At 43.8% G+C, this 23,484-nt stretch overlaps 1 protein-coding gene across 3 annotated transcripts in view; it reads right to left on the reverse strand.

Moving 5' to 3' along the window:
- snrkb (SNF related kinase b) overlaps positions 1 to 23,484 on the reverse strand; it is an 86,647-nt gene that overhangs the window by 46,282 nt on the left and 16,881 nt on the right. Inside the window, exons 1-2 of one of the 3 annotated variants that reach the window (XM_060928250.1) lie at positions 19,219 to 19,577; positions 6,207 to 6,868 (exon numbers count right to left, since the gene is read on the reverse strand). In XM_060928250.1, the coding sequence (XP_060784233.1) occupies positions 6,207 to 6,795 (589 nt within the window). In that variant the 5' untranslated portion in view covers positions 6,796 to 6,868; positions 19,219 to 19,577. Of the gene's footprint in view, positions 1 to 1,376; positions 1,987 to 6,206; positions 6,869 to 19,218; positions 19,578 to 23,484 lie in introns of those variants that run through there. The other 2 variants (XM_060928249.1, XM_060928251.1) reach the window with 2 other exon arrangements.

The raw sequence follows: 23,484 nt of genomic DNA on the forward strand, positions 1-23,484 counted from the left end.
TGCGCTTTATCAACACCCGTGCCCAGCTATTACCCCTCCCCTCCAATTTTCTCACAGACACGCGTTACAACCGGAAAGACGCCAAACATAAAACACACACAAACCTACAGGCAAGTCCTTTAAATTTAAAATACATACAAATAGCTCCGCGGCATGAAAACAAAACGTCAATGCAAGTCTAAGGTACTTGGCTCGGCGGCCAAAATCATAATTTAAAAAAAAAAAAAAATCAACAGACCCGGCGACTGCACCAGTAATAGCCTTCCTGACTCGCACTGAGTCAACGCTAGCCACTTAATCCACGATCCCTTAATATTTAAGGGATCTTAAGGGACTTAATATTTCGTATTTGAAAATGCAAATTATTAATACGTCTATAATACAGTAGACCCTGTATTCGCGGTTCAGTATTCACGAATTCACATATTCGCGGGATTTTATATAGAACATATCTCCTATACATTCGCGGAAATCTCAGTGATTTGCGGTCATTTGCGGCGAACATATCGAACGTTTACGCACTGCGAACGTTTACGCACTGCTACATTCTCGGAGCCGAATGCTCGCTCGCTATTGGCTGAAGTTTGAATGGCGGGCTGCTGCTCATTGGCTGATACGAATGAGCGCATTGTACGGTACAGTCTCGCGGTTCCCGTAGTTCAGACTTGTTCACGTGTTGTGCGTTCTTGGTATTTTTGAATAATTTTTACGCCCTACAATGGCTCATAAACGCTCTGCATCTTCTAAGGCTCCTGCCAAGGAACCTAAGCGCCAGAAGAAGGTAATGACGCTGCAGGAGAAGGTAGGACTTCTCGATATGCTAAAGGAAGGGAAGACTTTTGCAGCAGTGGCTCGTCACTACGGGGGGGGGGGGGGGGGGGGGGGGGTTACAAGTATTCACGATTTTGACTTATTCGCGGCCATGTTTGGTCCCTAACCCCCGCGAATACTGAGGGCTTACTGTACATTATATTTTCATAAGAAAACAATTAAGTGATCTGAGTCTCCGTTGAGGGGGCGGGGCTGTAGCCACGAGGGGGCGACGCCCCCTTTCGCCCCCCCCACGGCGCCGGGTCCGGCACCAGCCAAATACAGGTGATTTGCGTAGTGGTGAGTGAATTTCCTCAACCTACCAGCCACAGTGGTGGGTAAAGAAAAAGTAGGAGACATTCCACAACGCAGACTGAATCGCAAGAGGTCTCCTCAACAAAGTGTCTGAATGAAACAAGCAGACTCACAATTCAATGTGGCAACTTGAGCACAGGACGCTAACTCGTGCTAACTAGCGCACAGGACGCTAACTAGCGACCAGCAATTAAAAAAGACTCACCGCAGGTAAAGCAGCAACAAACAAAAAAAGCCCAATGTGTTCTTACATCTCAGGGGTGAAGAGGTCTGCAGAGAACCTCCAAGGAAGGACGACACAGCCAAAGAGGCGAAGGTCAAAAAAGCCCTTAAATACATTTAGTGTATTTAAAGACTTCGCTGTCCACTCTCAGATCCTAACGGGACTTTAAATGTACTGTCCAGGTGTTCAGGACGTGGGCCGAGTTTCAGTCCGGACTGCTGCAAGTCTCTCTGGTTGGCCGTGTCTCGCCTCCTACAGCTCCATCCTTTCACAGAAGGGTCCATTCAGGGCGAGGTGTCTCCACAGAGCGAGAGACAGATAAAGCCAAAGATATAGAGACAGAAAAGGTGAAGCCTGGTGTCCTGGTGTGGGGAGTGTAAACTTAGCTTGGAAAACAATACAGCACTGAAACACGGCAGCATTAGTTGTGGAATGCGGTTTCTAAACGGACATGAATTTCCAGGGGTTAGTCGTAGGCATCGGACCCACTTACCCGTCTGTTGTTACGAATATCGAGTGTTCATGAACACGGTTTAAATATACTGTACAGATCACAATATAGAGCAACAGATTCACAACACGGTGTTCTGTGCAGCTCTATTATCCATCCGTTATCCGTAACCGCTTATCTTGTGCAGGGTAACGGGCAAGCTGGAGCCTATCCCAGCTGACTACGGGCGAGAGGCGGGGTACACCCTGGACAAGTCATCAAATCATCACAGGGCTGACGCATACAGACAAACAACCATTTCATACACACATTCACACCTACGGTCAATTTAGAGTCACCAGTTAACCTAACCTGCATGTCTTTGGACTGTGGGGGAAACCGGAGCACCCGGAGGAAACCCACACGGACACAGGGAGAACATGCAAACTCCACACTGAAAACGCCCCCGTCGGCCGCCGGGCTCGAACCCAGAACCTTCTTGCTGTGAGGCGACAGTGCTAACCACTACACCACCGTGCCACCCCCAGCTCTATTATGCAAAGTGAAAAAAAAAATATACACACACACACACACACACACACTTAGGAAATAAATATTAGATGAAGAAATACACATACGCACAGTAGTACCACTGGAGCCAAGTAGTGCAGAGAGTCACACACACCCTCTCACATTTTCTCCGATCAGATTTAGAGCCGGCGGCATGGTGGTGTAGTGGTTAGCGCTGTCACCTCACAGCAAGAAGGTCCAGGTTCGAGCCCCGTGGCCGGCGAGGGCCTTTCTGTGTGGAGTTTGCATGTTCTCCCCGTGTCCGCGTGGGTTTCCTCCGGGTGCTCCGGTTTCCCCCACAGTCCAAAGACATGCAGGTTAGGTTAACTGGTGACTCTAAATTGACCGTAGGTGTGAATGTGAGTGTGAATGGTTGTCTGTGTCTATGTGTCAGCCCTGTGATGACCTGGCGACTTGTCCAGGGTGTACCCCGCCTTTCGCCCGTAGTCAGCTGGGATAGGCTCCAGCTTGCCTGCAACCCTGTAGAACAGGATAAAGCGGCTAGAGATAATGAGATGAGATGAGATTTAGAGCCCCACACACACACAACTGGGCAAAAAGTCTTAGGCACATGCAAAGAAATGCTGCAGAGCAAAGATGTCTTCAAAAGTAATGAAATTAAATGTTTCTACATTTAAAAAAAAAAAAAATCTCATCTCATTATCTCTAGCCGCTTTATCCTGTCCTACAGGGTCGCAGGCAAGCTGGAGCCTATCCCAGCTGACTACGGGCGAAAGGCGGGGTACACCCTGGACAAGTCGCCAGGTCATCACAGGGCTGACACATAGACACAGACAACCATTCACACCCACATTCACACCTACGGTCAATTTAGAGTCACCAGTTAACCTAACCTGCATGTCTTTGGACTGTGGGGGAAACCGGAGCACCCGGAGGAAACCCACGCGGACACGGGGAGAACATGCAAACTCCGCACAGAAAGGCCCTCGCCGGCCACGGGGCTCGAACCCGGACCTTCTTGCTGTGAGGCGACAGCGCTAACCACTACACCACCGTGCCGCCGCAATAAACAGTAATAAATGAAACCAAGTCGATATTTGGTGTGACGACCCTTTCCTTTAAACAAACAAAATGATCGTAAGAAGGAACTGAGCTGCAAGTTTTACTGAGCAGCTTACAGAACCAGCCTCAGTTCCTCAGGACACTGACTGTTTCAGCTTCGTTTTTTTTTTTCTTTTTCAGCAAAACCCAGCAACCTTCGTTATGTTTTTTTGTCTGAAAAGTGTCTCTTACATAATATCCTGCTTTCTTTAGTGACGTACAAATGTTTTCGTGCGGACTAGATAAAAATCTGTAACAAAAAAAGTGTACACTAAAAGCAATAGGGTGCCGGAGACTTTTGCGCAGTACTCGTTTTATTCATTCATTCATTCATTCATAAACCTCCAAGTCAATTACTTTCAGCGGAGCTCCTCCACACAAACAGAACCCCATAGGCATAGTGTGAGGATACATAAAGAAACCCATCGAGCTGTTTTCTGATGGTTTCGGCCCTGTGCGTGCCTGCCACCACCGGAAACCCAATAACTAGCGAAGTGTGAAGTAGAGTAGTAGTCGAGACAGTATAGTAGTGAGTAACTTGTTGCTGTCCGACGTTTTGTACAACATAAGGAAACAGTATCAGGGGTTTTTCTAGAAAAATTTAGTATGAGGGCGCTCACCATGGCGAGGGAGCGAAGCGGGGGGGGGGGGGGGGGGGGGGGGGGGGGGGGATGATGCCGGTTGTCCGTCCCCCCTCCCTCCGCAGCCTTTGAAAAATTGAGGCTACAATGGGACATTCTGAGGCTATCTGACAGGGAAATTGTAACAAATTGTCAACATTGAAAAAGTAATCATCTTCTGCCCCGGACAGTCTTTGGCTTTCTTCCGCTTTGTGCCGCGGGATGACATCTTTAAATGCCCAAGTGTCAACAAAAACAACTCGCGAACTACTTCTGTCAAAAGCTCCCGCGCCAGTGGGTGAAAGGTCATTCAGTCTCGAGAAATCTCGCTCTACAAGTCAGCTGACCTTGTATGTAACCCATGTCAAATCTCGCGAGAGCAGCCGCGACAAGTAAACAACTAAACAACATGGCGCCTCAGTCTGGAAAACGCCAATTCGGATTGTTTTTGCACCGTCTGGCAGTGTATCTACTATGCTTGGAATATTTTTGGAGTAATTATAACGTATTTGATGATCAGACACATTGTCACGTGGTGTTGCTGGGATGCTTTCATGGAGAAAAGATCGTTTTGAGAAAGACTGCATGTTGTGCAGTAGCATACAAGTGCATGGCCCAAGTGTGACTTGGGGTTCAATCGGCATTTCGGTAAGAGGGCGCAGCGCCCCTGTTCCCCGGTTTAGACGAAAGCCTGAGTATAGTAACCAACTATAATGGTAAAGAAATAGAACAAAAGAGGCTGGCTATGATATAAGAAAATTCTACAACCCAGAAACGGATGGGAGCTCCGCTTTTCGGCAGTGCCTAAATCTATACATTATTATATTTTCACATTATGTGATTGAGTTCACATGATTTAAATGATGGTATTTGATGCTTAAAGGAACAGTCCACCGTACTTCCATAATGAAATATGTTCTTCTCTGAATTGAGACGAGCTGCTCCGTACCTCTCCGAGCTTTGTGCGACCTCACAGTCAGTCAGACGCGCTGTCACTCCTGTTAGCAATGTAGCTAGGCTCAGCATGGCCAATGGTATTTTTTGGGGCTGTAGTTAGATGCGACCAAACTCTTCCACGTTTTTCCTGTTTACATAGGTTTATATGACCAGTGATATGAAACAAGTTCAGTTACACAAATTGAAACGTAGCGATTTTCTATGCTATGGAAAGTCCGCACTATAATGACAGGCGTACTAACACCTTCTGCGCGCTTCGACAGCGCATTGATACTTTCACTCCTCTTCGGGCACGGCCAGGCGGGCGAATGCCCTGGTCCGTCCGCCCTGTCTAAAAAAAAAAATGGTACAACTCCAAGTGAAGGTATCAATGCGCTGTCGAAGCGCACAGAAGGTGTTAGTACGCCTGTCATTATAGTGCGGACTTTCCATAGCATAGAAAATCGCCACGTTTCAATTTGTGTAACTGAACTTGTTTCATATCACTGGTCATATAAACCTATGTAAACAGGAAAAACGCGGAAGAGTTTGGTCGCATCTAACTACAGCCCCAAAAATACCATTGGCCATACTGAGCCTAGCTACATTGCTAACAAGAGTGACAGCGCGTCTGACTGACTGGGAGGTCGCGCAAAGCTCGGAGAGGTACGGAGCAGCTCGTCTCAATTCAGAGAAGCACATATTTCATTATGGAAGTACGGTGGACTGTTCCTTTAAACTGAATCAAATCAAATGTTCCTGAGCTGGGGGCATCGTGGCTCAGGTGGATAAGGTGCCATACCATAAATCTGGGGACCCGGGTTCGATTCCAACCCGAGGTCATTTCCCGATCCATCTCTCTCTCCCGCTCATTTCCTGTCTCTACACTGTCCTATCCAATAAAGGTGAAAAAAAGCCCAAAAAATATCTTAAAAAAAAAAAATGTTCCTGAGCTAGAAAGGAAAAACATTTGAGCAGCAATAGGTCACATTCATCCAAAACCTTGTATCAGAAAGAGTATTTACTATATATGACTGATGGAACATACTGTAATTGCTGTAAAACTGATTGGACATACAGGTTAAAATATTTTTCAGCTTTCTTCCTTTCCCGTTACATAGAAGTGGGAGGAGTTAAGAGTTGAACTACAACTCGACTCAATTTTTAAACAGCATGCATTCTTATATACAGATATCCTTCTCACACACACACACACACACACACACATATACACACTCACCCACAGCAGGGGCGTCATACTCCTCTCCCAGCAGTATCTCCGGAGAAGAATAGGCCAGTGATCCACAGCTGGTGACGAGCATGGTTCCGGGCTGGAAGTGGTTGCTGAAGCCGAAGTCGGTGAGTTTGACAGTCCCTTGCTGATGGAAGAAAACGACGTTCTCGGGCTTCAGGTCTCGGTGCACTACGTGCAGTCGATGGCAGTACGCAATGGCACGTACAATCTGAGCAAAGTGCACTTTGGCGGTGCGCTCGGCGACTCCGCCTTCATGCCGCAGGATGTAGTCGTACAGGTCTCCGCCGTCACCCAGCTCCAGGATGAGGTAGAGTTTGGTGTGTGTATCGATCACCTCATAGAGACGCACTACATTGGGGTGCTGTACCAGTTTCATGCAGCGCACTTCCTGTAACAGGTGGCCCATGGCCAGACCGTCCAGCTTGGTCTTATCGATGATTTTCACAGCCACCAGCTGCCCGGTGAAAACGTGACGTGCGAGCTTCACGACAGCGAAGTGCCCCTTCCCCAGAGTGCGATCCAGCTCATAGAGCCCGGCGATTTTGCCCTCGGAGCCGCTTTTGGTGGCGGCCATCTTGGATCAAAGGTTTGGGGTGGTGTACAGTTACAGGGCAGTCAAAAGGAACACAGCTCTAGTGAGGCATCACCTAGTGAAGATCAGAAGAATGGTAAATAAAACAGTCCAAAATATATTATTATTACTACTACAACAAGAAGACAGAGTCATCTATATCCCCCACCCTATATACCAAGTTTCAAGATATTATTTGTCACATTTTTACAAGTTCTGTTGCAGGGAACCAATCCTACCTCTTTACACCGACCTCAGCAGCCCATGACATAAACCCACCGGACCTTTGGTCCAGATGAGCTAAAAATTAAAATCTCACGTTTCTTAGTATCGAAAGGCACATATACATTACTTAATCAACACATATACCAACTTTCAAGACCATACCACTCATAGTTTTCAAGTTCTGCTCCAGAAACAAAACCTACCCCTAAGACTAACCTGAGAGACGAAGTCTGAAATTGTCTCCATGGAAACATCTCATCCCATCTTATTATCTCTAGCTGCTTTATCCTGTTCTACAGGGTCGCAGGCAAGCTGGAGCCTATCCCAGCTGACTACCCACGTGCAATGAACCGGTGCTACAGGTGCTCTAGCCCCTGCCCCTTTTCTGTTTGCTGTCCAAAGTGCCCTTTTCATAGGGACTGTTTTGTTTTTAATATTTGTAAAAGATAAGTTAGCTCCAACATCAATATTCTCTACAATTTGACAATAATATATGAAATTATAGATTTATAAAATAACGTTTTTCTATGTAAATGCGGGCATCAATCCGTGACGTCATGCATTCAGTGAACCTCCGTGCAGAAAGCGCCTGCAGGCGGTTGACAGTGGGAGACAGTGCGAGGAACGGCATGGTAAGGTCACACTGAAAGTCTCCTTTCATTTCTTATCTGAACATGCAATATTGTGCAGCTTAGAACACAACAGTAAATGCGTAGGGTTGTTTATCATTTAATGAAGCCGCCTAGGCTATATTTAAACCGTTTGCTCCATCCATTTCATTAACGTGGCAGATTCGGAAACTTTAGTTTGAACGACGGCGTTAATAACATATTCTAGCAGCTTCGAAAACTTAAGGCTGAATGACGACGTCCACAACATATTCTAGGCTGTCAGACCTTCTTCTGCTGGCAATTGAGAAAGATATCCATATTGAATACAGTGTTGTCATAGACATTTTCAAGAACATGGCAAACCGAAGACTGCTGCTTTGAAGAATACTGCAGCATTTAGATGGATCTCTCACACACACACACACAATGTTCAGTTGCAATTAAAATTTAGTTTTGAATAAAGTTAACTTGTGTGAAAAATTTGTTCCAAGTGCCCTTTTTTGAATGTTGAGCCCCTGCCCCTCCAGAGGTCTTTACACGGCCCTGCAGCTGACTACGGGCGAAAGGCGGGGTACACCCTGGACAAGTCGCCAGGTCATCACAGGGCTGACACATAGACACAGACAACCATTCACACTCACATTCACACCTACGGTCAATTTAGAGTCGCCAGTTAACCTAACCTGCATGTCTTTGGACTGTGGGGGAAACCGGAGCACCCGGAGGAAACCCACGCGGACACGGGGAGAACATGCAAACTCCGCACAGAAAGGCCCTCGCCGGCCACGGGGCTCGAACCCGGACCTTCTTGCTGTAAGGCGACAGCGCTAACCACTACACCACCATGCCGCCCCCATGGAAACATGAAAGATTAAAATTTCTCAAATTTCCTAGTATGAAAAGGCACATCTACATCACCTTGTTAACATGGATACCAAGTTTCAAATCCGTATCACGAATAGTTTTGGATATATGCTCCGGAAACGAATGTTGCTCTTAGAAACTAAGTCAAAATCTATTTTTTTATGCAAAAATTTGAAAAATACCTTTTTTTTTTTCAAAAATCCAAAATAGCAAAAGGCACCAGTTCACATGTTGGTTGATATGTAAACAAAGTTTCATGAAAATATCTTCAGTAGTTTTAAAAATATATGGCCTGGAAAACGAAAACATGACTGGACGGACGGATGGATGGATGGAACCAGTTTCATTATAACACAAACATAACACAAACGCAGCACTTATTACCAATTTAGCCGTTAGTTTTGCCAACGTCCCATAATCAACAAACGTAGAGCCAGGTTTTATTTTGTAAAACCAGTATTTAAAAGCAGAAATGAAGCACTATATCCAACTAAGGAAAAGAAAGGCTCATGATAATGCCACATGATCCAGTTTGCGATTGTCTCCAGCAAAGACATTTGGCTATTACTACACACAAAACCTTGTCAAAGGAATCTGCTTTGGCACTGTGGTGGTCTTTCTCACTTTGGATAATCCAGTTTATACTGTAGATCTTGATGTTTAGTAGATGATCTATAGACTAGACTTCTCCCTCGTCCGATCATTTTCAAATTCAGTTAACGTGGTCAAATATCAGTAGAGCCCACATCAGTAATCATCATTATCTGATATGTTGCTGAGAATCAGTCAGCTTCATGACAGTTTATATGTAGATGGTTTTTAGTGTGAACAAATAAAAAAAGTGTTACCTTTTTCCAAGTAAGAATCACATCATATCACATGTACACAAGTGTTCTACTGGGAAATACACCACTCATATTTTTCATACAAGCTACATCCAGGGCGGCACGGTGGTGTAGTGGTTAGCGCTGTCGCCTCACAGCAAGAAGGTCCGGGTTTGAGCCCCGTGGCCAGCGAGGGCCTTTCTGTGTGGAGTTCTCCCCGTGTCCGCATGGGTTTCCTCCGGTTTCCCCCACAGTCCAAAGACATGCAGGTTAGGTTAACTGGTGACTCTAAATTGACCGTAGGTGTGAATGTGAGTGTGAATGGTTGTCTGTGTCTATGTGTCAGCCCTGTGATGACCTGGCGACTTGTCCAGGTTGTACCCCGCCTTTCGCCCGTAGTCAGCTGGGATAGGCTCCAGCTTGCCTGCGACCCTGTAGAAGGATAAAGCGGCTACAGATGATGAGATGAGATGAGATAATGAGCTACATCCAGGACATGGAGAACCAAAACCGTGACAGAAATCTCTGTGTGTCACTTGTAAGGAAATCGATGAATTGGTTTGATAAATTTGGGTACTTTGTTTGTGAATGTGTCGATATAATAAGAAAAAAAAATAAAAATCACACGTTGGCTTGAAAATATGTTGTTTATCTTCTTGTGTTGAAAAACTTGCATTTTTCATACGAAATACATCACGGATCTGAATGACATATTTAAATAATACTGGCTGGGGTTGAGTGGTATATCAGATATATTCCATTCAGCTAGCATGATACTGAATGAGTCAAAGACAAGTGGCTGAATGGAATATCTCTGATATACCATGAAAAAAAGCCAGCCAATTTTATTATATATATACATACACTCTTCATATCAGCATACTCGAAGGGCAACTCTAGCTTATCCGCTACTCGGTGCTGTCAGCGTGGCAGTCCAGTTCATCAGTAGTGTTCGCAAATGCTAATAAAGCGGTCAAGCCAGTGCTATTGAGAGCAAGTAGCACAGGCTAACGACTGAGAAATTAAGGCCCTGTCCACACAGCAACGGATTCAGGTGACTCCGATACAATTGCTTATCGTTTAGGCCTGGCGTCCACACGGCACCGGCGTTTTGGGTGCCCAAAACGCAATCTTTTTGAGAACGGGTTCCAGAGTGGAAAGATCTGGCAACGTTGCCGTTGTGAAGTCATCTGGATGAGTAGAACGGATTTGTTTACGATGACATCACAACCACATGACTGTGAGTGCTTCACGCCGGGTAGAAGTGTAACGAACTCGATGCGAGTTGTCAACAAATCCTATAACTTGGTTCATGAAACGCGCTTACAAAATATTTTTCACTGTGAATATTTATTGTGTAATGGTGCAAAGTGAGAGAGACTCTGCCCTTAGGGCAGAGTCAATCCCGCCAGCAAAAATAGGGAAAAAAAGGAGCGATCTCACCTCTTCAGATGTTGGTTTAAGTCCTACAATACATTCCTCAAAAAGGGCGTAGAAGAGCAAATTAATCCATCAACGTGTATCATTCAATTTATTCCGGACCATTAAAGACGCCGCCTTCCGCGTAGAATCACACGTCATCCTCGCCGCCATTTTGGATAGGTCAAAGCGGAGAATAAAGATTAGCTGCGTTTAACTGTACCAACAGGTTTGCTGTCCAAACGAGATCACATGGGATTACCTTTCACAGGTGAGACTGGAAAAATACTTTTCATTGTATTTGGTCATTATAATGTAATTTTACAAACAGATTTTTCTGACTTTGTGGCTAATATGAAGTCTCGCGCATAATAGTTTATGCGCATGCGTCCTTACTTCTTCTATTGTTCTGGTGTCTCCGAAGGGACCGTCTTACAGCGCCCCTAGAGGTGTGGCATGTGTATTGCATCATTTTCAGCAAGCGTTGCATTGCCATATGGACCTGATATTTTACTGATTGTTGCCCATTTGGACGCGATATATTTTTAAATAACATCTCGTTGCCATTGTCGTGTGGATGTAGCCTAAGATTTTTGTCTCCAGACTCTTCTTCCACGCACGCTCACTACAGTATTTTTCACTCAGACTTGAGTATTCTTTTCCCTGTGTAATTTACTTGGGTACTTTTAAAGTCAACATCGACAACTACACATAACGGAGCGACCTGGCAGCCAAAATTCTCTCAACACCATCTGCTTTTAACAAAGAAAACCTGGAGGCCATGTTCATTTACAAATTGTCACAGTCACTCGCTAGTGTAGAAGTTTCACATCTCTGACGTGTCTCTCTTCCAGTTTTTCAATGTCCGTTGGTATGTTTTTCTCTTGTAAATATGCGTGAAGAATACCTAATGAAGTTTTAGTAGCCTTTCGGGTGTTTAACGTGTCTTTAGTTTCAGCTTTCAGTTTCTTTATTTAGTGCTTAATTATAGCATAGTTAATCCTAGCAGTAGCACTGGATTAGCTTCGTCTTTTTGCTTTCCCAGCGGACAAAGAAACGGTTTTGCGCATGCGCAGTTTTGTCATTGGATATTCGCATGCACTGCAAAAAACTGAAATTGAGGAGAAAATTACTTAATTCTAGTGAATTTATCTTGCTGCATGGACAGATATTTTTATTTGATAAGACATCTTAGAATAAGTTGGTTGCAATATAGAACTAGGTTTAATAATCTCAGAATTGGTGTCTTGTATTCTTATAATAGGAAATGCTAGATCGTTTCAACTATTTTCAAGATATTTTCACTTGCTAAAATATCATGTTTTGCAATGTGAGCTCCGCCGTGTGACGTCATGTCTTGACAACGTGTCATATTGTAACAATATTGCACGCTCATTCTCCATTGGGTAGAGTGACATAATACATGCAAGATAAACGATATGATAATATTGCATACTATCAAACCAAATGAATGAAACGTGCTAGAAGGGAATAGAATACATATATGTTATTTACCAGCTGGGAGGTCTGTATCGTGAAATACCGTGACCGAGGTCTTGAAAGTACTGAGCGAGGCCCTCTGGGTCGAGGTCAGTATTCAAGGCCGAGGTCACGGTATTTCACCATACGGACCGACCTTAAGCTGGTAAATAATATATTTATTTTTTCTTTACCAAATTCTAACAGAAAACGAGAGCGCCCGAAAGGGAAAACCGAGCCGAGCCGCCATTTTGAATCCTTATTCACGGCTGTAATGCAAATTGCTTTCTCCTCGGTATACAAGTGCACTTCCATGGCAGGAAAAAAAAACTACATTTTGCCGCCTATGTAGTCCCCTATTTATACAAAATTGAGTCATTCAGGATTCAGCCACGTTTTTGCTCGGTGTTAGCAAGTTAGAGGTTTTTAGCTTTCTCCTGAAATGTTTTCTTTTATTTCTTCTTCCTCAGGGTAGTAAAACTCGCTTTCGCTGTGAACACTGTCGTTATCGCTATCCATGCTGTAAAATTAATGCTGTTCTCCTGAGAAATGCTGGCAAAAATTTATAAGATTTTTGATAAAAATCTTAAAAATAAATCTTATAAAAAAGATAAATGTTGACAAAAATTGCTACTATGTTTGTTGTTGTTGTGAACGAGCGAGTCGCCAGAGGTCTGTTACCGGGGTCCGTACTGTAGATACGGACCCGCTCGCCAGCCAATCAGAGCGCAGGATTTGATGGAAACCGGACCGTGAAAAAAATGTTTTTATTCCCTCGAAAAAGTGTCCTATATGTATACTAATCCCTGGTATTTCACTCCGATGACGTCACTCCCAGTGTTTTCCCGCTGACTAGACGCGTGTTGTCAAAATGGTGAACCGGTTCAAAATTAAAATCCTTTTGATTACCTTGCGTTTCTTTCTTTTTTGTGGATGTGTCTATATAATCTAAAGAACATATTACATGGTGGTGAAGATATGAAGTTTATCTTCTCGTGTTGAAAATGTATCACTTGTTCACGTCGCTCACTCGTGATCCATCCGTTCACCACTTGAAAATAACCTTCATATCTTCACACCACTGTGTAATATCCTCCAGATATGCTGAAACAGCTCTCGTTAGGGTGTGAGAGTTTATGGAGGCCCTGGAAGGTCTTGCATTTTACACTATGGTCTTTTTGCCTAAATAATTCAGCTTGCGCTGTAAACATGTACGCTGATAATGTTTCATATTTATTTACACTATATATATTAGGCATTTTGTCATATTTTTGGTATTTCTTTCTTTGGGTTATGAGCAACGTCTTCATGTTATATACCTGAAAAAAGAAACCCTAGAATACGTATGCGTGACTTGAGAAAGGTTTTCTTTTTATTTAATTTGCTGGAAATAATCTAAATATTGATTACTCAAGATGGAAGATATATTTGTCTTACAGTTGATGCTAGCACTCTGTCTGATTCTTTTATCTACAGGCTTAACAGTTTTACCCTCCAAGTGCACCTGCCTCTTACAGCACACTTTCATCCAGAGTCCCATTAGTGTGTCATTAGTGTTAATAGCAGCAAGTTAAGAAGTGCTTAAATACATAATGTGTACTTTTAATGTTAGGTCACTCCCTGTTCTACATAGCAGATGAGGACTGGCACAATTTAAAATGTCGCTAAATGGCCGACACGGTGAGCAAGAATCCCTGTACTACACTACAAATTACCAGCGAAATATTTTGGCTAGACATCTGGGGTTTAATAATGGGCAATTGTTCCTACGCAGACTTTTTCCTGTGACGTCAGATAAGACACAGCCCGATCTGTCATTCCTATTTGGGGAGGGGGGGGATAATGCTAACGTTTGACTGGAGACTTTAAAGCGAGACGGCCTTTTGATTTCATAAAAGCGGTGACATTTAGCTCCCTCTGAAATGTGGTCATTGTGATAGATGTTTATTTCTGTAATATCTCACAAAATATATCCGGCCATTCTGTGGCTGGGAAGTTATTTAATTTGAGGGGATTCCTGAGCAAATAATGTGAATGAAATCGCTCGCGTCACGCAGTCAAGCAGACAGAGGAAGTCTGTGTGCGCATGCGCAGGTTTCCCTTCTTCTTTTGGGTTTTATGGTAGCTGGCATCCACAGTGTCGCATTACTGCCATCTACAGGTTTACCTTGAGCGTGCACTGACAGTTCCATCATTCTGTCACTAAACGAACAGCTGATCACACCGAGGTGCTCGCTGAGCGCCGATATTTATTAGTTTGGTCCTGCGTTTCCTTTCCGTCGTATATAACATAACGTCTTTTCGTCTCGCTTTCCGTTACTGTAGTCGGTCTTTCACGTTTCATTCGCACACTCACATCCTCCATTTTCCTCTCCTGTTTCAAATTTGTATCCCGCAAGAACAGAGAAAGCCCACCATGTCATGCATGACGTAGTATCTTGAATTGGGTCATGGTGAAGCAGGAAAAAAATAGCAGAGAATTTATGGCCACATGGCCCTCAATTCATTAATTGTGTTACCAAAAAAAAAAGCCGAAAAAAATTGGAAGACTGCGATTCGAATTCAATAGATTTTGGTCCACTAAACAAAAATAACTGGGTGTCAGGGAACATTCTTTTTATGGCCTAAACTTGAAGTCTGAAAGGCAGTCTACCTTACACTAAAGCCCATGTATTCAAGTGTGTAGTGTAGGAATATATGCCATCTGATAGATATTTACTGGCTATTTTGTATTCTCTGAAGCACTAATGATGGTGCCTTTTGACTTGCATTGTCCAGTATATGAATGTGTTTAAATGTCAGATGAACCTTCATATTGTGTTCACTACTCAGCAACGTTTTGTCCTCATGCCTCACGCTGTTTGTCTGGATAATGTAACAATAGTGTAGTAAAGTGTACTTTAAATATGCTTGTGTCATTTAAAAAAAAAAAAACCACAACATTCCAGTGCCCTGGGATCCTCCCGATGGCAAAGGTGTGTGTGTGTGTGTAAAGCCTCGGTCACAACCAGCCGTACGTGCTCCTACGGCCGGTCTACGTGCAAAAAACGCAAGAAACGCATGGAGGGCGCGCGTGTGACATGCTGATTTTCGAGCCGCAGACCGGCCGCAGAGGTTCTTTGTCATGTCAAACAAACTCTACGGGCGCTTACGTTTTTTTTCAGGTTGCAAGACAAACTTACGGCCAACGTGCGTCTTTCTCCATTAACAAAAAAAAAAAGGCAGCGATTTGGGAAACGCCAAAAATCGCACGGCCAAAAAATAGTACGTCCGGTTGAGACCTAGGCTTTTAATGGGACAGCTGTTAATGTCACCATATCCTTCAGGGGCGTAGCTAGGATTTTTCGGGGGGGGGGGGGGGGGGGGGGGGGGGGGTGTCACACACTGACTGGCAGCCTGAGTACATACCTGCAGGTTTGTAAATCGAAAAAAAAAAAAAAAAAAACACTGAATACATTTGAGAAAATAACACGGTCTTTGCATCATTCTTTCCTCTCCTGTTGCGAGCTGTTGAGATGTCGGACAATGATTAGGCCAAATCAGCTTTATCCGGCAGTGTATGGATAGCGGCTCGACATCTTACCATACTCAACCAATGCAGATCGAAAAACTGACTTAGTACTAGAACAGAACTATGAAAAATATAAAACAAAAAATAATTACCATTGCTAGTTTTAGGTAGCTTAGAAACCGGCTCTCCCATTATTGCTGTTTCTTCTACGTTTTCTTGATGTGTTCTAGAAACGGCACTAAAACTTAGCTTCGAAGCCACAAAATGCAACTCTGATGGAAAAATATGTATAATAAATTGCTGACCTCTCTTCACGTCGAAAGAAGGAGGAAAGTTTCGCTTGTTTTGACAAGGCGAATTATTAACAAGAGGAAATACTCGTAATTCGCAACTAAAAAGACTGCAGCTACACTGGTAGCTTGACCATGCTTTCTAGTGCGATCGTGTTGCGCTTGCGCAGAACTGGGTTTTCGCGCCCAGACCACAGGAAGTCCATACAAGGTTATAGAAACCTTAATGAGGCTGAGGTGACAATGGAGCACTTGCATGTGACGTCACAGCCGATACAGATTGTGACAGACGCCATCATGTCGGTCAAACGCCATATTCCGCCTTCTACTTCTACTTCTGGTTCTACTTCTGCTTTTACTTTACCTTTTCTTCTGGAAAACCCTACTATATACAATTCTACTACAACGCCTGCGGCTACAAGCTCTCCCTACCTGTGCACGTTTATGTTTTTTGTGTGTATTTTTGCGTGTTGTTCGTCTGTACCGGACTTCAATATCTACTACAACCGTATGGACTTACTGGACATTGGTTTCCAGCAGAAAATGACGGTTTGTAGCGATTTCCATCGCATGCACAACATTCCGGACGAGAAAAAAAAAAAAAAAAAAACATTCCGGACGAGATGGCGAGACCAGCGGGGTCTCCGTGGATTGTTATTGGAAGCAAAGCGAAGGAGGCGGCGCCGGGAGCCGAAGCAAAAGCGAGGCTACAAGCAGAGCCAGCCTGTTGACTAAGCTCAGAAAACAGCCACTCAAACCTTCACTGCCAAGCCTCTACCTCTCCAACGCCAGATCCATGTAAACAAGACGGACGATTTGGAATTACCTTATTCTATTCTATAATCGGCTGGTCAGTGCTATACTCAATACTTAAGTGACTTACCCATCCAATGAGGATTATTTTCTGGTTTACAAGATGCCACATCTGAGTCACTGACAAATCCTGAATTTCTGTAAAGAAAACTGTCCAGAGATTTATAAGCACGCAGTGCTTCACCACTGAACAGCGAGGAAAAGTTAATCATACACGTCCGGGTATTCCGCTGGCAGTTCAAAATCCGGTCGTGAAAACTCCGTCCGGTAAGCCATAAGGGTCACAAATCTGTAGATCGTTTATTTTAGACATACATCTAGTTATCTGTTCATTAGAAAAATGAGCCGTGTAGTCCGTCGGTTGAAATTGATCCATTCTGTACACGAGTGCAGCAGTATTCAGCGGTGTTTTTGACCGACAAGATGGGGGTTGTGTACTTTCCAGTCACGTGACTGCAAGATCGCTATCTGGTTTAAAAAAAAAAAAAAGTTAGAAAAATTACAGTGGGCGCTTTTCTAATATTCTTATGCGGCTATTGAAAAAAAAAAATGCATGGTCCGACCGGGGGTGTGTGTTTGTGTTCACGGGCACCCCCCCGCTACGCCCCTGTCCTTTCAGATTTTTATCTTGTCTGTCCTGGGATGCTGGGCATGAGGCTGGAATACACCCTAGATGAGGTGCAAGGGCATGACAGGGCATGTTGGAAAATCAGGGTTTTTTTGTGCATAATTTTTATATAAATAGTCTTATGACACAGAACTAGGATGACTTCCTTATTTCTCTCACGTGTGTATACATGTGCGCTGGTTACGCTTTTATGTAGCTGTTCAAAAATGCCTGGGTGTGTTGCACGTCAAAGCATGTGCATGTTACTCTGTGTGTGTGTGTGTGTGTGTGTGGGTGTGTGTCATGCTTTTATGTAGCTGTTCAAACAGGCCTGGGTGTGTTGCAGATCAAAGTATGTGCATGTTAGTGTGCGTTTTGGTAACGTGAGGTTCTTCTCTTCATAGTAAAGCTCACAAATGCATCCTCTGATTAAATATAAAATATTAAAGGCCTTAACATCAACTGAAGAATGAATCAGCAGACATGTGACGCAGCTCTCAGACAGTTGTGTAAACTTTATGAAATTGACATGAGACATGACGGCAAACCCTTCCTTCCTTCCCCTGAAGTATGATGGTGGAAAATGCGAGGTGCGACAGAGAGACTATACACAAGTGGTACTGTGTGTGTGTGTGTGTGTGTGTGTGTGTGTGCGCACTTTCACTCTCTACGTAATAGCTGAAATTTCTTAATACTTACATATTCATAAGCAAAAACCAGTATTTGAATATTGATCCACCTTCTAACCTAACTCGAGTTACATGATGTAGGAAAATGACTGATTAATAAACACAAAACGTACATCTTGATTTATTTTACAATTGTCATTTTTCTAATTAAACAAAAATGTGTGTCGAAAATGAAACTACATGTAACTACTTCCACATAAAAGCAGCCAAGTTGATTAAATGATATAAAAGTGCAGTGGTGGTGTTTTAATGTACTGTTTCTGCTGATACTGCTGTTGCTGTTTGTGCTCTCAGGTGCGAGAGACTGACGTATCGGTCTTGTTTGTCCAAAACTACTGACATCTGCCTAACTTTCACCAGATAAAAATGTCCGATCGACATTATGGTTATCGGAATTTACTCCTTAAAGGTCCCATGGCATGGTGGTTTGTTGATGCTTTAAACGGGCTCGTGGAGGCTTCCGGATGTTATATATGCAGCCTTTCTCGAAATGAACCCTCGGCACGTAAATATAGCCTCCTGGGAGAAAGCCCCATTTCAGCGCTTTTCCCAGTGCGTCGTTTTGCTAATGAGAAGCAGGAGGCGGGGAAGGGTAGAGGGTGGGGGCGGGCCATGGGGGGAGGGGGAGGGGCTTGACCAAGCTGCGCGCACACATACTCGCTGCTATCAGCGCCTGTAGCCACGCTGCTAAGACAAAACCCCGTTCTCCCTCGGACTCCTTTCGTAAACTCAACGTGACACAGAGAACAGAGAGTGAGAGTGTTCGGAGTGGTAGTTTACGAACGTATAATACCCTAGGCTTGAACACGCACTCCGTAACCAAAGAGGATAGAAGCAGCAACTACAGCAACATATCGCTTATCCAACAGAAGACATGCATTGCGGAGCAATAGTCAAACATAAGCTCATAAGTTACAGTCAATTTCCAGACTAAACTCAGTTTAACGGAGTATGCTGCATGCTCTTTAGTTTTGTAGCGCAGAGTACCTGGCTAACTGCAGGAAGCGGTTAGCTGCACAGCTAATGTAGCCATTTTGCTAGGTTAACGTGGCACCGATTTTAAAACATGGCAAAACGATCAGTTATACACTTACTTGTTCGGTGTTTGTGGCTGATGCGGCAGGGATGCTTGGTACGGACCCAGGCTTCAGTGACTGTTGATGTGCAAAACCTGCCCTGTACTGTCCCAAGTTGTGGAAACATTCATCAGGAAAATGCTTCCGACAAACATACACCGTCTTAGGTAGACTCGACGGCGTATTATTGAAGTAAATAAAATTAAGCCACTGCGTCTTCAGGGGCTCTCCCGTCGGCAGTAAAAACAGACTCTTTTCTGTGTTGTCACATCCATGTACAGCGCAATTTCCATGTTTCGCTCGCTTAGGTGATGCCATGTTGTTGTGTCCTCCCTCTATGGTCTCCTCACTACAACTGGGCAGGGCAATCCATACAGTGGGTGGGAATCCAGAGGGGGGGCGTGGGGATCATCTCCCTTGCTGACGTAGTAAAGGGAAGAGTTTATCAACGCACCGTTTTGACGCATCATTCTCAAATGTTGGGCATAGTTTGGTTTACACATTATGAAATTTCTAGCCACCGGGGTGACTTAAGAAGGTCAGAGGAACTCATTTTAACGTTAAAAAACCTCAGAAAGTGAAAATTTCATGCCATGGGACCTTTAAAATGGTTCTCAATCAGGCCCTGTAATATCATTTGTAATACCTGATGTAAAAGAGGGAAACGATATTACAAACACTTACCACCAGGGTATTGAAGTCACATTTGAACAAGAGCCTCAGGCAATAAAGCAAACTATAATGTGGAAATACGGAGTCTGAAATATTCAGAGTATCTGAAGAGGCTGGGAGAGGAACGGAATGGAACAGTGGTGTGTTTCTGTGCATATTGGTGGACGAGTCGTATGACAAGAGCGCAAACCAGATGGTGCAGATCAATATGTGTAACAAGATATCATAATTAGAGTGTGTGTGTGTGTGTGTGTTAATGGAGGGTGCACAATAGATAATGAGTTGTGTCCAGGGTAAAGGGAGACTGATGCCATGTTGGAGTGATGCACTTGATCTCTACTGGGACCACACACACACACACACACACACACACACACACACACACACAGTACTGTTTGTCTGCAGAAAGCAATGTGGCTAATTACTGGCATGCTGCTTCATTTGTGTGCATCTACAGCCCACTGACCACTCCTCAACACACACACAATTTCCCTTTCTATACACACAAATATAATTTTTCACATTACAAATATGATAAAACTATAACAGAGAAAAAAAATTAATCCACCTTATTCCTGCCTCCCACGATTCCTAGCATAGACTATGGGTGCGACTTCCAGTTACTTGTTATCCACTTGACACTGATGAAGCCAGTGGCTCTGCTCAAGATATTAATCATCTGGCGTCAATGAAAGTAAATAATGTAAAAGCGCAATCATTTCAAAAGCTCCGACTGGATCATCTCCCCGTCTTCATTTCCTGAGGAACGAGAGGAAGGTGTGAAGACGTGACCTCAGATAACCTACTGTAACGTGTCACTACATTTAATCTGTTGCTTCTGACATTTAAAACGAACATAAATGTTATCAGTATGCCGTATACACACACACACTATGTACATTTACATTATCGGTAAAGGAAATACTAGCACAATGTAAAAATTAGTGCTGTCAAGCGATTAAAATATTTAATCGCGATTAATGTCGCGACTGTCATAGTTAACTCGCGATTAATCGCAATTTAATCGCACGTTTTTGTCACATGAAAAACCATTGTAATTCTCTTATCAGCATAAAAAAGTGAATGGGCTTGCTTTGTACCAATGTTTTTTTATTGCAAAGCATAACACGTCTTGACACAGCCACTCCAAAGTGAACCTAAGCCGAGCACCGGTGCTAGCAAAAGAACCAGGAGTGAAGTGATCTACTGCTTGAGTTAGTCTACAACTCACAGTGACGGTAGGCTTGACATGCTTGATTATAATATAAAGTACACTATTATATTAACTTTAAGTTGTTCGTTGATAAATATTGCATTGAATCTGATCTTTACTGTTTCAGCTCACTTAACACATTTTGTACTTTTACACTTTCTGCCTGTTGACGCGTCACGCTGTCCAATCAGAGGCGGCCAAATTTGCATATTACAGGAAGGATTTCTGGGATAGCATTGAGTTTACAGTTCAGAGGGATCTGGCTCTTTAGACGCTGTCTTCTTAAAACTGAATAAATATTTAAAAAGACCCAAATGAGCCAGTCTTTTGAACGGCTCTTTTCAAAGAACGGATCACAAAGATGCGGATCCCATCAAAGAGCCATAAATCCCATCTCTACTAGCGCGCCCTGCCCGCGCTGGTCCTTTGGGGGGAGGAGGGCAGAGGACTCTGGCTGTGCGGGGCATGGCATTACAGTCTAGCTGCTATCGGTTTTCTGTTCCAAGTTCCTGGCAGTTTCAAAAGCTTATGAAAAACCTACATCATGTCACAGGGCGTTAATCTCGCGATAAAAAAAAATTATCGCCGTTAAAATTGAGTCAAGTTAACGCGTTAATAACGCGACATTTTTGACAGCACTAGTAAAAATACTTCTTTAGATGAACTGCAAATAAAACCCTTAAGCAAAAGACATTAAATGTGTGTTTAAATATGTAAAACAAAGGAATTCACTCTGTACATACAGGTATTTTCTCCAGAAGCATCACTTTTACCCTCCAGAGGACTCGTCACCCCCTTCTGGTGACATCTCGTAGTATTGCCATGGCAACTAAGCCAATGATCACCCATCGCTGGATTTCAGTCATGTGGCTTTTCTTAGCGGTTTTACTGGAAGTGAAATAGCTGGTGGTCTAAACAGCTACAGTAGCGCAAACAACTAGTGATAACTTATCAGAGTACACTCAATCTAGAAGCCACTGCTCGCTTTAGATATATTCAGAAGATTGCTATGTGCAATGGAATCGACCCCTACAGTCTGGGAAAGAAGGATTTGTCATACGATCTCAAAAACTACCCTTCAGTCGAGTTCCCCGACATCTCGAACTATCTGGTGTTGCAGACGTCCTTCTACACCGCAAAACAGATGAAAGCGTGGAAGAGTATGGAGGCTTACAACTTTTTTGTATGTGGCTGGGTAAAGGACCTCGGTATTCAAGTCGCCAATGAATCCTGTATTGTTTTTGCCGTGTAAGTATGTTTTTTTTTTTAAGCTTTTCGTTCACGTCTTTACAACGAAGCGCTGCAAGTTGAAGTGTAAACAAACAGTTAGCTTGATTCTCACTTGTGTTGGCTCTTATCTCTCAGCTAAATCATTCACAAAGATCATCAGAAATAGGGGTCGACTGATAATCGGCCTGGCCGATATATCGGGCCGATATTCTGCATTTTTAGGGTTATCGGTATCGGCCATAATTTCCACCGATATGCCGATAACATGCCTTTTTGCAGCCATTTCGTTCCTAACGCGACTGTCACTGCACGTCCTTTCCTGCACTCGCCTCTGAGTTCAAGAACACGGTCCTGCCCACCACAACATCTGATTTGTTTGGCACAAGAGATATAGCCAATCGACACGCGTAGCTAACCGCTGTGAACTGTTTCAAGGCGGCCGTACGGGCACTCGGGCAGAAGCGGCACAAGGGATACAGCCAATCAACATGCGTAGCTAAACGCTGTGAACTGTTTCAAGGCGGCCGTATGGGCACTCGGGCAGAAGCAGATCCCACTTCAAGGTAAGGACACGCTGCTTTTGCCGCAATAAGTCACAAACACACAAGTTGCAAAAGCACAACATCATTATATGTTTACATTCTTCATCTACTACTCGTTAAAACTATCCATTTGCATCTGTGTAGCCAGGCAAACTTAGCTTACGGAAGGAAGCACTTGAATTAGCCTACAACCAACTAGTCTCGCTGAAACTACATGTAATGTTGTCCATAGTAAGCAGTCCCCAGCATAACGTAGGCTGCAGTCATTTTTAAATCCCCGTCTGGAAACGTTGTGAATGTGTCAGTAGTTCTACTCGAACAGTAGAATGACAGCCATACAGAGAGGTGGTCAAGGGAAGACGAAATAAAACGTAGTGTTTGTGCTCTGTAGGCTAGCGCAAGCCTACTGGCTATTTGTTATGGTGATGAGTAAACTTCATGACGTGACTCGTGCTCAAAAAGCGCATTGCACTTGTATATGTTCGGTAACTTTATAAAGCGCTATTTGAACATTTAAACAAGCCAGGTGTGATATGGTGCTAGTCGGCTGTGTAATACTGTAGGGAGTTTGTCAGGACGCTTGTTGTGGGCTCAGTAATTAATTGTGTCGTGGATGCACACTTGCTT

This window comes from Neoarius graeffei, chromosome 8 (assembly GCF_027579695.1).
Source record: "Neoarius graeffei isolate fNeoGra1 chromosome 8, fNeoGra1.pri, whole genome shotgun sequence".
NCBI classification, from domain to species: Eukaryota; Metazoa; Chordata; class Actinopteri; order Siluriformes; family Ariidae; genus Neoarius; species Neoarius graeffei.